Source organism: Atractosteus spatula, chromosome 7 (genome assembly GCF_055471065.1).
Source record: "Atractosteus spatula isolate fAtrSpa1 chromosome 7, fAtrSpa1.hap1, whole genome shotgun sequence".
In the NCBI taxonomy this organism is placed as follows: Eukaryota; Metazoa; Chordata; class Actinopteri; order Semionotiformes; family Lepisosteidae; genus Atractosteus; species Atractosteus spatula.
Genome location: NC_142712.1, coordinates 40,157,859 through 40,173,853, shown reverse-complemented (window position 1 = coordinate 40,173,853; position 15,995 = coordinate 40,157,859). Strand labels below are relative to the sequence as shown.

General features: G+C 43.4%; 1 protein-coding gene across 1 annotated transcript; it reads right to left on the bottom strand.

Annotated features, from left to right (window-relative positions):
• Positions 1-1,220: 1,220 nt before the first annotated feature.
• nucks1a (nuclear casein kinase and cyclin-dependent kinase substrate 1a) lies at positions 1,221-14,845 on the bottom strand. The gene is made up of 8 exons (XM_088921022.1): positions 14,564-14,845; positions 7,766-7,815; positions 5,530-5,635; positions 5,277-5,320; positions 4,797-4,961; positions 3,807-3,959; positions 3,424-3,573; positions 1,221-3,056 (listed from the first exon to the last, which is right to left on the bottom strand). Exons 1-8 carry the CDS (start codon positions 14,578-14,580, stop codon positions 2,839-2,841), a joined length of 903 nt encoding a protein of 300 aa, XP_088777148.1. The 5' UTR covers positions 14,581-14,845; the 3' UTR covers positions 1,221-2,838.
• Between the last annotated feature and the right edge of the window lie 1,150 nt (positions 14,846-15,995).

The window sequence follows — 15,995 nt, the reverse complement described above, 5'->3', positions numbered from 1 at the left end:
GACGCCAGACGGGTCTGTACCCTTTTGAAAGGATCAATTCACCCCTCCAGACCCACTGAGCCCCTCTGAGACCGTTCACTCTATTTCAGCATGAAACTGCATGGACAGCTATTCACACAATATGTCACACTGCTGCCTTCCTTCGAGTCAAAACCGTAAAGAAATGCCACTCTAACAACTTAAAGCTTGATTCCATGAATCAATATGTGACTGAAAACTGACAGCAGAACAAACACAACACAGGGGGCAAACGTCTTTGGCGAAAACCCCCTTAGTAGGCAATACCTTTCCTTAAATGCAGAGGTACAAAGCAAAACTGGAACCACAAACAGCTTCTCATCATCTTAAAGAAACCAAGTGCCAATTAAGTGGACTTCCTGCAGGACAGAGTAGGAAAACTAGCATCGTAAACCTGATGTTTTAATTCTAGATCTAGCTATTGGCCCATCATTCCTGCCTCTTGACCCAGCTGTGACCCTGAAGGATCATCATTACTATCCTGGACACCCTGGAGCTGCCTTCCCTCAGATTCTCCCCTTTTAGAGGAGTAATAAAACAATATGGGGAAAAAAGGCATAAATGAACTACAACAAAAGGATACAATACAGGTGTCTTCACATTAATTCATTTAGTAAAATAAGAGATTGTAGGACACCAGATGCCAAAATAAAGGTTTAAAGAACCAAGTCCACATTCTAAAGGCTCTTGGAAACAAAGTCAATTACTACTCTCTGAAGTTGGTGGTGAGCAGAAAACATTTTGCGAACACTCCTGTGTAGACTAATCCATCGTGAAGTATGAGAGGCCAGTGCTAGGCAGTCTGCGCATTTGACTTGATTTGATCAATATGAATTTAAATTTTCCAGTAAAATGTATTTACATCCAAATAGTGCATTCACATTGATGTGCAACGCTATTGATAAACAGCACTCCCGTTTAACAGTAGTGTTATGAAAATGGACACCAGCCCACTGGAAATGGAACATTTCAAGTCTTAATGTTTTAAGCTGCTCTCAACCAACTCATGCTTTTTATTTTTGCGGGCGGAGGGCGGGAAGGGGGATAGGAGGCACAGGTTCTCAGTTCATTTCTGTATAGGACCTACTACATAAAACCCAAACCCTTAAATACACCACAAGTGCCTAGGAACAATCCATTTCCACACTTGGGTTTTTTCATATATCTTCCTTTCTGGATTTTGAGAAAAGAGATAGATGTGATTTTTTTTTCTTAAAATCAAGATACATTTTTATTTTTTCATAAAAAACAAACATTACAAAAAAATCGAGAAAGAAAAAAAAACATTCATTTTTGGACTTTTGTTTTGAAAACCAAACCAAAAAGAATTAAAAAAAAAAGAGAGAGAAAAGGCCTGGCGCAAGGGATTGAACTGTCAGACACTTTTATGTCCAGGAAACAAAGGTGTTCTTTTTACCTGTGATAGACTTAAAAAAACCACATCATCTGAACTCAAGCTTCACCTCAGATGTGAGAAAGTTTGGAACATCAATGTGCGTCACTAAAACTAAGCAGCTATTAGAAGATGAGGTGCTGAAGAGAAAACTGTCAGTACCAGCTCAGGCCTGGACAGAACCACCTGTCAATGCTGTATGGCAACACACACCTGTGCCCAGGAAAACGGAACATGAACATACAGGTTTTCAAGATCCAAACACACAAACATGTTCCGCATGGCAAACTTCCAATTACAAGTTACTTGTGGCAGTTTATCCTTAATGCTTTTTATCTTCATGTTTTAACCTTTTTTAATCCAGTGCAGCTTCACTGCAAAGAATGCGCCCCCCCCACAAAAATAGTGACGTATCCACGCACTTTAAAAAAAAAAATCAAAACAAACCTATTTGCCCCAAGTAATAAGTGTTTGCACAGAAAACGTTCTAAAATCGAATGTTTTCACCCCCATAAAAACAACATTTGAAAAATATAAGGTCCAGGTGGGTCAGCAGGCAGACTTGACCATTACTGTATCTTTATGTAAAAAGCAGTTACACTATGAAATCCTCCACAAACAGGCTTCTTACACTGATTCCTGCACAGGTTAAGCAGGAGATTTCAATCCAGAGAGGTTCTACTCAACAGGTGTTCTTATCGAAGTAAGATAGTGTTGTACAATGATCTCTAAAAAAAAAAACATCTGCAGAAAATACATGTTCTGCCACAGCAAGCTGCTGTCAGGAACCTGCAGTGGGCATCCAAGACAGAACACCTGTTCCTGTTCTCATGGTCAAGATGCAGCCTGTAGGAGTGTCGGGTGTGCACTTCACTGTGTTCACCTGACCCAGGTTCTGCACTCTGCAGGGTGAAGTCAACACCTGTCAATCAATTTTCCTGCATAACTGTACCATGCAACAGCTTGAATTCCTCCACAATACCTAAGTTGTGAGCAAGGCCTGCAACGGTACTATTCAGGAGGACAGAGGCTGATCAGTCTTGGACTGACTTGGTTCTTGACTTGTGTAACATTTCCTTCTTAGAAGCCCTCTTCCTCCTCACAAAGGTTTTAGTGCTTGTGGAGCACAGCTTCACTGAACAGTGTGGATGGGGGCTCATTAAAATCAAGCAGAAAAAACAGGACTACATTCATCACCTGAATTGGTAAAGATTTGCCCCCTACACTCTCTCACACACACAATCACGCACGCACACACACACACACTCTCCTTTGAGATATGGTATTTACAGGCAAAAAAAAAGCAAGAAAAAATATTAAGAATTTGTCCAAACCGTTGAGCCAGGCAGACACAGAAAACTGAAACTGTCTACGATCTAAAAATGAAAGAAAGAAAAACGAGAGAAAGACCCTCCCGTTCCAAGCGGTTAGTCCTCCCCAGAAGGAGCCTCTTCTTCCGATACGTCCTCTTCCTCCTCAGTCGGGTCCTCTGTTTTCTTTGGAGGAGGGGAGTCCTTCTTCTCCAGCTCTTCCTCCTCTTCGGGGGGGCTCTCTGGCTCCTCCTCTTCCTCTTTGTAGGACTTCTCGGAAGCCCTGGCCGCGCTGGGTCGACCTTTGCCCTTGCCCTTCATGGGACTGGGAGTCACTGCGGGTGGGGGATGATGGGAGAACAGGATAAGGAAGCAACGTTAGCCACTTTTAACCCACAAATTGTGCTTTCTGGACACGAGTTTCGACTCCAGGCCAGGCTCCTGGTCACCTAACGACGTTAAACATGTTTAATACCACCGACAAATACATCCTTACCCCCAAAAAAAGTTATTTCCACAAAACAATGGATACATAACACATAAGTCTTCTAAAAGTCATATGTTTTCTAGTGTTGATCAAGCCTGGATATGTCCCTTTTTATTTGTGAAAAAGCCCTAAGCTTTTAGGAATGTAGTCCTCTAAGCACTTTTTTAATCAATTAAACACTGAGCTAAAGGCATCAGGAGACCCAGGTACCCCACCTGTGGCCTTTAGTCTAGGTTTGGGAGACTTCTTTTCCTTCCTGTCGGGCTTGGTCCTCTTCACCACTTTCTTGCTCTTCTTTCTCGAGTGTCCGTAGTCGCTGTCGTCGTCGTCATCAACCATGAAATCCTCGTCGCTGCCTGACTCCTCTATGGACAGAAAGAGAGGAGGAGGACTGAGCGAGAGGACAGAGTAGGGCACGTCACGGGGAGACGTCTTCATCTCAGCGCAGAGGAACTACCAGGCCTCTGGTCTGCTGTTAAACTCCTCGGATTTACCCTCACTTTCCACAACAGAAGACGGGAGTGCAACAGAGAGACAACAGCTACATTTGGCCAAACTGTTACACTTTTATGTTTGCCCGGCCTTCTCCAAATCTTACTGTCCAGGAAGGCCTGATCATCCTCGTCCTTCTCCTCATCCTCACTGCCCCCGTCGTCCAGCAACATCTCCCTCTGCTTGGACACGGCCTTGGAGGCAGCCTGGCGCTGCTGCCGCACCTTCTTGCTCACCTCTCGGTCATCGTCGCTGTCATCTGGAGGGGTCATGGGACAAACACAGGCAGTTATTTCCCTGAGCTCAAGGGATTCTGGGACACAACCTCCAAGATTTAGGCTACAAGCTACTGTCTTTGCATTCATTTCTACAGTTCAGTGGCTCCAGCCCATGTAACGCTTGGGCATATTTGTATTTCACAAAAGCTAAAGAATTCAGTTACTATTGTTTTTCTGAGATGTTGTGCAAAGATGAAACTAAAGCATACCGTAAATGTGCACAGAACTATTAGAAATTACACAGTAATTCAGGAAAAGGCTCTCTCACCAGGATGTCTCCAATTCAAGCTCCAGCTCTGCCACTGACTCACTGTGCGTTACCATCGTTACCAGCAGCATGTTACTATATTCCAGTGCTTCATCCTTCTGATGAAGCAGAAATACTGCAGTTTTGAGATTAAGAATCTACAGCTGGATTTCATTTATAATTAACTCTATGTTGGCCACTAGGACTAAATACTCCTAATGAATGAGAAGAGCTCTCCACCTGAACACCTGGTCCACCTGAACACTGTCCATACTAGTACTGTCCACACTATGTTGGAATTGATTTTGCAGCAGAGCTAGACAGGGGCCCCACTCCCACTTGTCATGGAATGGGCAATTCAGCCAGGCCACTCAACACAGAGCATGCAAACTCCACACAGAAGGTACTTCAGCCCAGAAGATGAAAAGGAAATCCTAGACTTGAGAAGCAGCAGCACTGTAACCCATCTGCCCCATAGCTTAATTACTTTCACCTCAATTCAACTAACAAGACACAGACACCTATAAAGATTTAAAAATAACACCCATTCTCAAGAGGATGTTGGCTGTACCTGCTGGTCTTTTCCGTGACTTGGGTGTCCGTTTGGCTGTCCTCTCCACTTTAGGCTTCTTTCCCTTTTTGCCCTTTTTAGAACCGTCATAATCACTGTCTCCCCCCTCTTCCTCCTCCTCCTCCTCTCCTTCAAAGTCATTGTCATCCTCGCTGCCAAAATCATCTGTGTGGGGAAGAAAAAAAAAAGGTTTGCAGCATTTTCTGACAACATTTTGCTTGCACAGTTAGACAGATTTTTCAAAATGGAAGAATAAGGGAAGGTAAGAAACACTGCCTTCGCTGCTGGAGGAAGTAAAATTCCCAAGTGGCCTCTGTTGCACTGTTCAAATGTTAAACATCAGACCCGTTTTCATACTGTCTAGAACAGTCCTTTTAATGTTACAATTCCCATGCAAATCAAGGGACAGCACCCAGAACTGAGTATACACTGTGTGCTACCACTTTTAATTTCAGTTTACTTCATGCTGTCTGACCTTACCTGCCGAGTCATCTTTGGACTTCGCTTTGTCGTCTGAATCCTCACTGAAAAAGGTAAAAATAAATTAATTCGGGTGGCTGGAGGACAGGTGGGTACTTTTTTTTCCCCACGGTGTACAGACCCCCTGGGCCTCCCCCAGAACACCTCCCTGTCTCATACGCAAGGTGCCGGGCAGCAACGAGGCCCGTTTCTAGGCCGCAGAAAGGCAGGCCGCGCTCGTGCTCAAGACTGGAAGGACAGGGAGGCGAATCACCTGTCTTCCTGCGAGTTCTTCCCCGGCCTCTTCTTCGGCTTCACTTCCCGAGAAGACGCACGGATCTTCTTGCTGGGAGGCCCAGAGTCCCTCCCATACTCTTCATCTGTGGTGACAACAAAGGAAAGGAAATTGGATAAGCCTGTATTCACAGTTGGGTCCAAGTCCTTCGGGGGGGGGGGGGGGGGGGGGGATTACAACAACAACAACGGAACATTAAGGGCCACGAAAGTGAAAGGCAGAGAGAGACTCAATTCAGCTGGGAATCCTGCACCAGTCTTTTACAGCACCTTTGAATTCACTGGGAATCCGGGGGCTGGACACCCTCAGGATTTACAAAGCCATGAACACTGAACAGGTTTACATTCTTGCCCCAGAATCACTTCAGACTGGAGCCCATTTTTCCCCAGAAGGTTCACAGAGGATCAGCCCTGGCTCTGTGAGCCACCTATCTCAGTACAGGGCCGGAGCTGTCAAAAGAACGGTTACAAACGAGAGGCGGCACTTTGGCCCAAGCCCCTGTGATAGGAACTCACTGATCAAAGGAACTCGTTCAGGGTATCAGAAAGAAACCAGGGCAGCAGTAACAGCGTGGGCGAGGCACCTTGATGCAGACTCTCACAACCCTTTGCGTTCTCAGTTTTAAACACACTTAAGCGTAGCTCCAACCTTGATTAACACTTAAAACTACCCTGAATTAAACAAAATCATAGTTCAGGTAGGGCAGGATCTCAGAATAAGGCATGGAGGATCAGCTGTGTAAAAAGGGCTTTCACGATGGAACAGGATTAGGACTCTCCATTACAGCAAAATTAACAACCATTCGGGATAACTGTTCGACTCGCGATCTAGTATTATACTAATAAACTTTTCATTGTTTGATTGAAGGGATATGATCAGTACTGTATTGTGCATGTTTTATGTACTTAGGTTTTAAGGGCAATTTTAAGGCTTCTGCCCATCTGGCCTAATAATTGCAGGCAATTATAATGCCTGATGGTTAACCTAAAACACAACTTATTGTACTGCGTGTGTATAATTCATAACCACAAGAGGCCAGACCCACTAGACTTCCAGCATAGTACAAAGGTGGTTCATATCCTTGAAATGCAAGCAGCTAAAATGCATTCCAGCTGCTAACACTACATCATAAACCAAAAAGAAAAAAGAATGTGCTACAATTCCCTATTATAACCCCCCCCCCCCCCCAACAGAAATATCCTGCCTGCAAAGCAGCATACACAGATAAAATGGCTTTCTATATAGCCATATAAAACCAAACTGCTTTTTCTCTGGTTTCTCAGAGCCTTAATAAAGTACAGGTCTGCAGTCTGTCCAAAACTCTGCAGTCACTGCGGCTCTGCTAAGCAGTCCAAGATGGGATTGCAAGGGCCTAATTAAGAGAACCTAGTGAAAAACGCCAAAAATAAAGGGACAGGTAACCTGAAGCCTGTAATGCTAACAATTATGTACAAACCAAGTTTCAGACAAATGGTCAGTTGTGCTGACACATTCTTGTAAAACTGTCTACACACCGACAAAGCTGGGGATTAAGCCGCCAGTTAAAAAATCAGAGATGAGAAGTTACTTGTGATTCCTTGGAAAATGGAACAATCCTGCTAAGCAAATCATTGTGCTTCATTGTCGCACAAGAGCTAAATCGGCACAAAACTCAAAGCACGGAACTTCCTGAAGTAAACCTCAGTGGCCGGTGAGGAGGTGTGCCCGTCTGCCGTTTAGTTGCTTTGCTGCAGGCATGTTCTCTCTATATCCTGTCCACATGAAAGGGACTCTGTCGAAAAACAATTTATCCGTAACGCAGTCACTTCAAAGACAGAATTCAGCTGGCTGGTTTGACACACCTGAGCAGCTCTGGTCCTTGAAGGCGGAAGCCCAGCAGACGTCATGGTTTAACACTGGGTGACTGAGCAACAGTCCTCCTACTTTTTCACTCAGTTCACTGCAGACTAAAACCCGAGGTTCAATGAAAACCAGAAACCCTTTGGCCCCCTGAGTGCTGGAAGTGGCTCTCATGGGTCTCGCTTCCACACTATTCACACTCACATATTTATTCATATTTAACGGGGAACCCTGCGAACTGTTTGTTAAAGGCAAGAAATTGCTATGAATTATAGGAATGTGAACTAGCTCTCACCAAAGCAGAATCGTATACGTCTCCCCCACCTTTCACAATCTTGACCAAAAGCCCAAAAGGAATTTCAGACTGAGTTCTCACCTGCATCATCAGACTCCTGGAACTGTGAGTAATCCACTACCTTCCTGTTCCTGTAAGAAGAAAAAAGATACATAAACAGGGTGGTACACACCTGGGAGGAGGGATGAAGACATTAAAATGCACTCTCTGCACTTCCTTTCCCTCTGATCTAATAACATGCTTGTGCTCCAGCTGAGCTTTTCCAACGGATCCAAAAGCAATGAAGCAGGATGTCACAGAGACTCAACCCCTCACTCAACCCCACCAGCAGTCCTTGGTCTGGTTTCTCAGACTTCATGCACTTTCATAATTACAATAATTCCTTGCACGTGTATAGTGCTTTTACACTGAGGAACAAGCCCACTTCTGCTTCTGCCAGGTTGATGTAGCGCAGCCGCTCTGTACCAGCAGCCCCGCCGCACAGCAGTGCAGGTAGGGAAGGGATCTTCACCAACTTGATTGGGGGAGATCAAATTCTGCAATACCAGAATGGACTGTAACCAAGAAACATGCACTAGCATTAACACATCCTTACGAAAAGTGTCAAGGAGTCTTTAATGATGAAACAGTCAGGTCCTAAATTTAATGTGTCGTCTAAAGGACATAACCTCCTAAAGCCTGCTGCGTCCGGTCACCATGCTGCAGAACCGGGTGGAAATCCTGGTCCAGAGGGAATAGCACCACCTATTGATCCATGAACACTGATTTACAAAGACTCACAAATATTTTTATTGTCTGCGTTTAAAACCAAAAGCACCAAACCAATTTTGTACCATGAACACCAAGAAGAACAAATCCATTTTGCATGTGAGCATCTCCTCTCTTGCCTAGCACTGTGCTGCATGGATGTTGCTCACTGCAATGAGGCAGGGCTCTGTACACATTCTGAGGCACTGTACCTGCAGCCATAGGTTATGTTAGCGGGTCTCACCAATAACTTCATTGCTTTAAGCTGCTCCTTGATAAATGAATGTCCAAAAAAACAGAAGAGAAGGCAGGGAGAGAAAAGTTCACATCGTCCTCAGTTAGTGCGGAGCCCTGCTTCAGTGGCGGAGTACTTGTACTCTTGAATTCACATCGGCAGCTGTAGCCAACTAAAGAGGGGGAGGGAAATTCAAACTTCCGTGAATCAAGTGAAGGGTTTACAGTTTTCCAGCATGTAAACTGTGCTTGCAATGTTGGCTGAAAGGTATCCATTTCACTTGCAAACTGAAAGAGACCATTTTGGGCGAGCGTGTTGCTTTTTTGAATGAAAGGACCCGTTTCTTTGGATTGTTCGTCGACTTGAGCCGTTTTTTCTCTTTAACACACCCGCTTAACTGGCAAACGGGCTCGATGGGCCAAACGGCCTCTTCTTGTTTGGAACTGCTCTAATGTTCTTATTCTGGCTAATGACCAGCCTCCATACCGCGTTATAACAGCTAGATTTCTCCTCATTATCCGAGAGAATATATATTGGGTAAAAACACATTTGTCTTTATATTATGCTTCTGCATTTCGCAACTTTAAGTACAACTGCTTAAAAACAGACTTATCAGGGCTCCAGAGAGGCCCATCTGATCCAGGTGCAGGCTGGGTCCGACGATCAAACATGTCGCAGGTTTGAGACTGGGATTCCCCTCAAGGCAACGGCTCACTCCTGGCTCGGTTACGCCAGGGGGCAGATGAGCATGACTTGTTTTGGATCGTTAACTCCCTCTTCTCCCAGCGAAACAGGACATCTGTAATGAGCCAGGTGTGTGAAATGACATCTGCAAGGGACACACCCCTTCTCCATTCAGCACTGAAGCTCCTGCAGGCTGAGGGGCTTGATGGACACGAGAGAACATGGCCACTTCACATTGTGTGACCCTGTACCAAACAGAGTTGACAAACATCACTGGGCCCCCTGACTTCAAGGTGCCCCACAGACAGAGGGGGAGATGGCACCAAACGCAGAGCATTTTCAATGTATTATTTTTTAATGCATTCACAGAGAGGATATCATATACAGGTGGAAAAACACTTTTTAGCTTTAGAAGTCATGGGTTAAATCCAACACCCTCTTAGCAAGAGGAACAACTCTGGAGTAGCTGAACTTCCCTGCTGTGAGACCAAAACCAACAAACTGAATGAATGATGCTCATCAGTTTACATGAGCTACAAGTAAAAAAGTTTCCTTTTCCATGCTTTTTGCAAGAGGAAGGGAGGGCATGCCTGACTTTCATTAATGTGCAAATCTTCAGACTTTTTCCTGGCCTAACTACCTTTCCTAAAGTTGTGCAGAAAAATATACACAAATCCATTTACAATCAGCAGCTTCCTGTAAAACCCTTTCCATGTCTGACAGAATCTTCCTTACCAGAAAAGGTGTAACAGCAATGCTGAAAAGAAGCCTTCATTTTAACAAGATAAGAAAGGTTACATAAGAGAGTGGACTGATTGGCCACATTAGTTTGTTTGGTAGTTAGCAGGTAATTGATCATCCACTCTTTTCTTGAAAGAAACCGGGGTATTTACTTTTCCCAATAGGCTGGGTAGCTTGTTCCATACTCCCACAACCCTTTGTGTAAAGAAATGCCTCATATCTTCAGTTTTAAATGCACTTTCACATACTTTTCACATAGTCCGCTGGGTTGACTTTGTCAATGCCTTTGAGGATTCTTAACACTTGTATCAGATTCCCTGAGGCTTCTCTGTTCAAGACTAAAAAAAGGTTTGATTCTTTCAATCTGTCAGTGTAGAGGACATTCTTTTAAACCCCAGAATGTATCTGGTTGCTCTTCTCTGGACTGCTTCCAGAGAAGACATACATTGTATATAATGCTTACTGTTCTAATACTTTTCTTATAAACTAAAATGTTATTTTACTTATCAGCTATCATACCTAATCAAGAGACTGCATATGAATGACACTGCATTACCAGCTTCTTAATAAGAAGACCCCAGAGCAGAGAAACACCCTCACCACAGACAGTTCAAATATATACCCATGTAAAACCAAATGCGTTTTGCTTGAGAACCTGTGTGCAAAAATTGCTCATTTACAAATGCTGCAAAACAACAGCTGATCTAAGACTGGGGCTCCAATAAGACTCAACAGGACTGTTCTCCCCATTTGTGTCAAGAGCCCAGCTCACACTGGAGTCTGCACAGCAGGCTCTTCTCTCGAATGAGAGAGTTCAGCCCTGGGCGGCTGGTTTCACAAGGGCCACATTAAGGATGCGTCACATCATCCAAAAGGGAAAGAAGACAGAAGTGGATGAGTGATAGAGTGGAGACCGTGGTGTGGCGAGTGGTCGGTAACTGGAGGGACATGGCACACCAACCGAACGACCCCCCTCCTCCCCCTCCCGCTCAGAAGCATATATCACTGATCTGACATAATTCTGTCTAGAAAAAAAATCGATTCAGAAATGTTATATGGTATTAAACATATCCAATAATAAGCAAAATGAACACATAAAAGGAAAATACACATTTGCTCAAATATTCCAAGGAAAAGGCTTAGAGGTGCCCAAGTATGATAAATAATGGATCCTGAATTTTAAAAAAGGAGAGATCACATTTTTAATACAGACAATACCTATTATTGTAAATAAGCTTAGAGTTTAAATTTCAGGTCTTGCTTTCACAGCCTGCGAATTGTAGTAATACATGACTTTACCCCAAGCAAGTAAACATGCTAAAATTGCAGAACAAGTTACATTCTTGATGCGTTGTCTGTGAAACTACTATATAACGTGTACAATCTACAATTATGCAAGACTCCATGGATAACAGCACCAATAGTCCAATTAAATTTGTAATTATGATTTCTTACTTGCCTTAAGAGATGCTTTTACTTAATGAAAACAAGTTGGCTTTTAAACTCTAGGCACTACAAAAAACAAACCTTTTTTTCCCCACCAATATGTCTCATAAATAATTCATGTCAACAGACCTGAAACTTCTTAAAGCTGTTTCACAAGCCTTTTAGAAGGCCTCTTTTGTTCATTGATGAAGTAGCTGAGATAACATTTTTATTTCCAGTATTAATCAGGTCTCACAGGATCCAATGAAATGTAAATCGTATGTACTTAAAATGATATATATATTACAGAACACGACTGTGTGCCAGTGCACAAAAAGCAGTAGGGAGCTACCTGATTGCAGCTTAATTCCATAGAATCCCACAACTATATATTAATAGCTCATAAATGTTCAACAAACATCATTGTTCATACATTGTAAAATAAGTTCATAAAAGCAAACACCTAATAAAACAGAATTTATGTTCACTGCTGCTGAGGCTACTTTGACTCAGACTGCATCAGTGACAAATCTACAGCTTACTGACCGACCGCTACAACTCCCTGGACCATGTTGACACAAACCCTTTGACTTAACTGCTCTTTACGACCTCTTCCCCCTTACAGACAGCCTGATATCCTGAATTAAGAACCTGGCAAGTTGCTCAAACCAATTTTTTTCTGCGGCGTGAGACTGGATGTGTGGTGCACATCGATTTATTTCATCATCAGACGAAAAGCAAAAGGACTCCATTTAAATTGTTTAAACACATTAATCACCTTAAACTGCACTGCATTCATTAAGCAACAAAAGCTGTGATGATTCTTCAGGAATTGCAGAGAAATGAAGGAGCACTCCAACAGGGCAAGCTTTTCCACGCTGAAGCCATTTCAGGCAAATCCCAAACACTGGTGACGTGCTGGAGGTATGAACTTGGAAATTAAATTAGAATATCTTTTGAAGACTTCAGTTAAGATTTGCCTTCCCCGTGGAATTCACCCTGTCGCTGATGATGCTTCTTAATACTACCACACAAGGTTTGCTTCAATATTCCTTAATCGATAGATTAAAAAAAAACATTCTGGATAGTACAGGTTTCTAAGGTCTAGGCTTAATTGGCTCCAGTATCAGCCGTGCTCAGGGGATTGCTAGGCAGAATCGCTCTTTCAGCTGGTGAATTAAAGAAAAATCAATCACATGGAACTAGGTCACTTCACTGGCCCACACGGACCAACCAATGAGCTCTCACCCTAGCACAGACAGGCAGAGGCTGCCCGAGGTGAGCACAACCTCGGTTTAATGAAGTATTGTAATATCTGGTTTAAGGTAGATCTACAAGCATCACAAGAAGGCTTTATGTTCAAGTAATAGAAAGAAACAAGCCCTGGGTTCTTGTGTCAGTATCAACATAAGCACAACAGACTCAATTTACCAATTTAATCAGGCAATTTTACTCCCCCCCCATATCGTTAAACACTCAGGGGTTATTTCAAATGCAACCATGTCAGTACAGACTGCAATATTCAACACTCCTCCGTTTTATGGTATTATAATCATAACGTGCGTGAACATGTGGCTCTCGTTTTTTCCAGAATTTTCTGTGGTGTTTTTTTTTTTCAAACTGCAGGCTCGGGACCGTATACAAATCTAAATGCAAGAATACAGGGCGATAAAGCCCCATGACGTAATCGTGACTCCAGGTGACATCACTCGAGTTGGGCCCATTAATGGCATACGGACCCTTTAAGTGGGAAGGGCCTCATACGTGTTTTATATCAAGATGGAAAGTGAAATGGGTGCAATTCTAGCCTTACTCGGTTACGGAATATGTTTTGCACAGCTAAACACTACATTTCTAAGGCAACTGCAGCATGGCTAAAGGATATATATGCATTATCTGGGCTAGGGACAGGTGAATGTCTGCCTTAGGCTGAATTAAGGTATTTAATATGTTCGTGTGTCACTGCTCACGTGTCAAAGATAAGTCAAAATTAAATACGTGTAGGATAAAAAAAATGCTTCTCTGTCTCGCTGGTTGTTCGCATTGTTCGATGGCGCAAAGAAAAAAAAACCCGAGTCGCGCGACAGAGCGCCACGTGATTTACAGTGTAGCCACGCTCCATTAGTGTCGGGCCCCGCCGTCCGCACACGCGCTGCACGCGGACACCGTTCTCAGACCGCGCCGCAAGTGCCTCGGGGGCAGGCTCGCGGCGAAACAAAGGGACCCGTTTCGGCGACCGCAACTCTCGTCCACCTGCGTGGAAAGAGCTCTGCGTCTCTCCAGACGAGACGCGCAGGAACACAACTTCCAGAAGTCGAGCGCAGGAGGAGGTGTGGCGCCCGAGCTACAGACACCCCCCCCCCTCCCTCCTCGTGACATCACTCGAATACCTAGTCTTTAATTTACTGCGTTGAAGGCGAAACGGGGAGTCCAGTTTGTGTAACGTTACGTTGTTTTTTCAAGTCTCGCTCCCAACCCCCCCCCCCCTCCTCAGCAGCGATTTTTTCTTTAAAAATGCGCACCAACGTCTGTTATAAAACAACGCATATAAAAAAAGTTCGCGCTGTGTTTTAACTGGTGTGCAAGCTGGAGTCGAACAAGATCTTCACATCAATGAGCCAATGACGGTAACATCCAGGGACTGGGATTTTACTGCCGTTTCTGTCTCTGCTCAGGATGAATGGGTAGCCATATTTTCAGTTTTACTAGCCACTGCACACATACAAAAACGAGTTAGGTTATTTTTTTTAAAGCGTTGCATATAAACGCTGCATTGAAAGGAGATTAGCGGCGGGGAAACTTAAGAATGGATGCAAACCCGAAGTGCGCGCAAAAAGACAGGACACGTTAACGTAACAACGCACTGCAAGGCTTAGTGCTACCAAAGGGGAGCATTAGAAAAAGACAATATAAGAAACTACAACCCTTTTAACTTAAACACACACAAGATAGTCAAAGAGAACCTACATTATCAATGGTAGCGTGCGTTTAGCTCACAGCGTGCATGCACTCTCACCGTAAACGAAGAGCATAGAAAACAAACATACCTCACTGGTCTTGACATTTTGCAGAAATACTGTAGAGGTTAAAATATATATTTAAAAGGAAAATCCCAGGGAGATAAAAAAATAAAACCTTTCGGTTTTGCAACTCAAAGCGTGAATAAACACACCGCTTTAGACAGAAACGCAGTTCGCCGCCAAGCACAAAAAACAAAAAATAAACGTGTTTTAAACTGGATTTTTATTTGAATTTTACCCTCAGCTACACAAAATGGTGAATAAAACAAACTGAAACTGCAGCTCCCGCGCAGCCTAACCCTCGCTAGTGGGTGGGGACTTCTTCTACAAGCCCCTCCCCTGCTTGCCTCTAACTGGTGAACCATCCAAATGTCGCGCAGTAATTGGGTGATTCGAATCATCATTCTGCGGTTGATTGGGGAAACATGCTGCTCGTCATAAAGACAACCCAACCCCCCTCCCCCAATCTCCCTCCCCCCACTCGGCTAGGTTGAGGCAGCAACTAGGAAAACAAAACGAGGCCCATAATGGATAGAAAGGCCTGGGCCGCTTGAAAGCTGATGTGTTCTGATGAAGCAAATTAAAGTTCAGAAAAACGGCTTTACACAGACTACTCAGCTATGTTAAGTTTTCCTAACAGTGTTACTGCTGAGATGCATCTAAATTCGCCTTTGATTTATATGACATGGTGTTCAGAAGGAGTGGTTATTAGGTTTTCATTTTCTTCAGACTTTAAAGTTTAACAAAAAACATTTTTAGTGCCAAGAGGTAACATATAGAATTTAATGTGGTCTTGGTTCAGGAATGGTGTCCTTGATTATTTGAAACCTTATTTGTGCTGCGTTTTACTCCATAGTGCCCCATCTTACGAACAATAACTTACTTTAAAAAAAAAAGGACAAGTCCGAGAGGCAATTACACTATAAATGCTATTATGGAAATACATAATGAACATAAAGCTACCATGATTCCAGATTATTGTTTTTCCAATATTATGGCAGTACTGTAGTTAGAACCTCTGAAATTTCCACATGCAAAACATCTTTGTTCACAACTGTTTGATGATAACTTTTCAGCATGATGGCTGACATTCTCTGCCTTTCATTTTTAAAAGTATCTTCACATATAATCCATTTTAGAACAGCGTTGTCTTTGCATTCGATATATCCGTTCATCCTGTAGGCGGGACAGCGATTCATCAAAGGGCACACACCCAATCACAGGAACAATTTAGTGATGGTTTTGACAGGCATGAGGAAATCAAGCCATGTTGGATATTGGAAGAAGCAGAGGTTAATTCCACACTAAAAAAGTAGAAAGCAAAAAATATTTTAGCTCTTGGGCCTTCTTCAGGTGATGATTCTTGATATATAACATGTAGAAAGTTAAAATACGATGTTCTGCACATTGAAGGACAACACTGGAAAGCCACAGACAGGAAAGAAGTCATAAAGTGCAA

Bases quoted from the DNA above. Each gene is read 5' to 3' on its own strand.
- nucks1a (XM_088921022.1), bottom strand. The intron at 4,962-5,276 runs GTAAGGTCAGAC...TTCCCCACACAG, and splicing joins GTCCAAAGATGACTCGGCAG to ATGATTTTGGCAGCGAGGAT. The intron at 3,960-4,796 runs GTACAGCCAACA...TGACCCCTCCAG, and splicing joins GTCACGGAAAAGACCAGCAG to ATGACAGCGACGATGACCGA.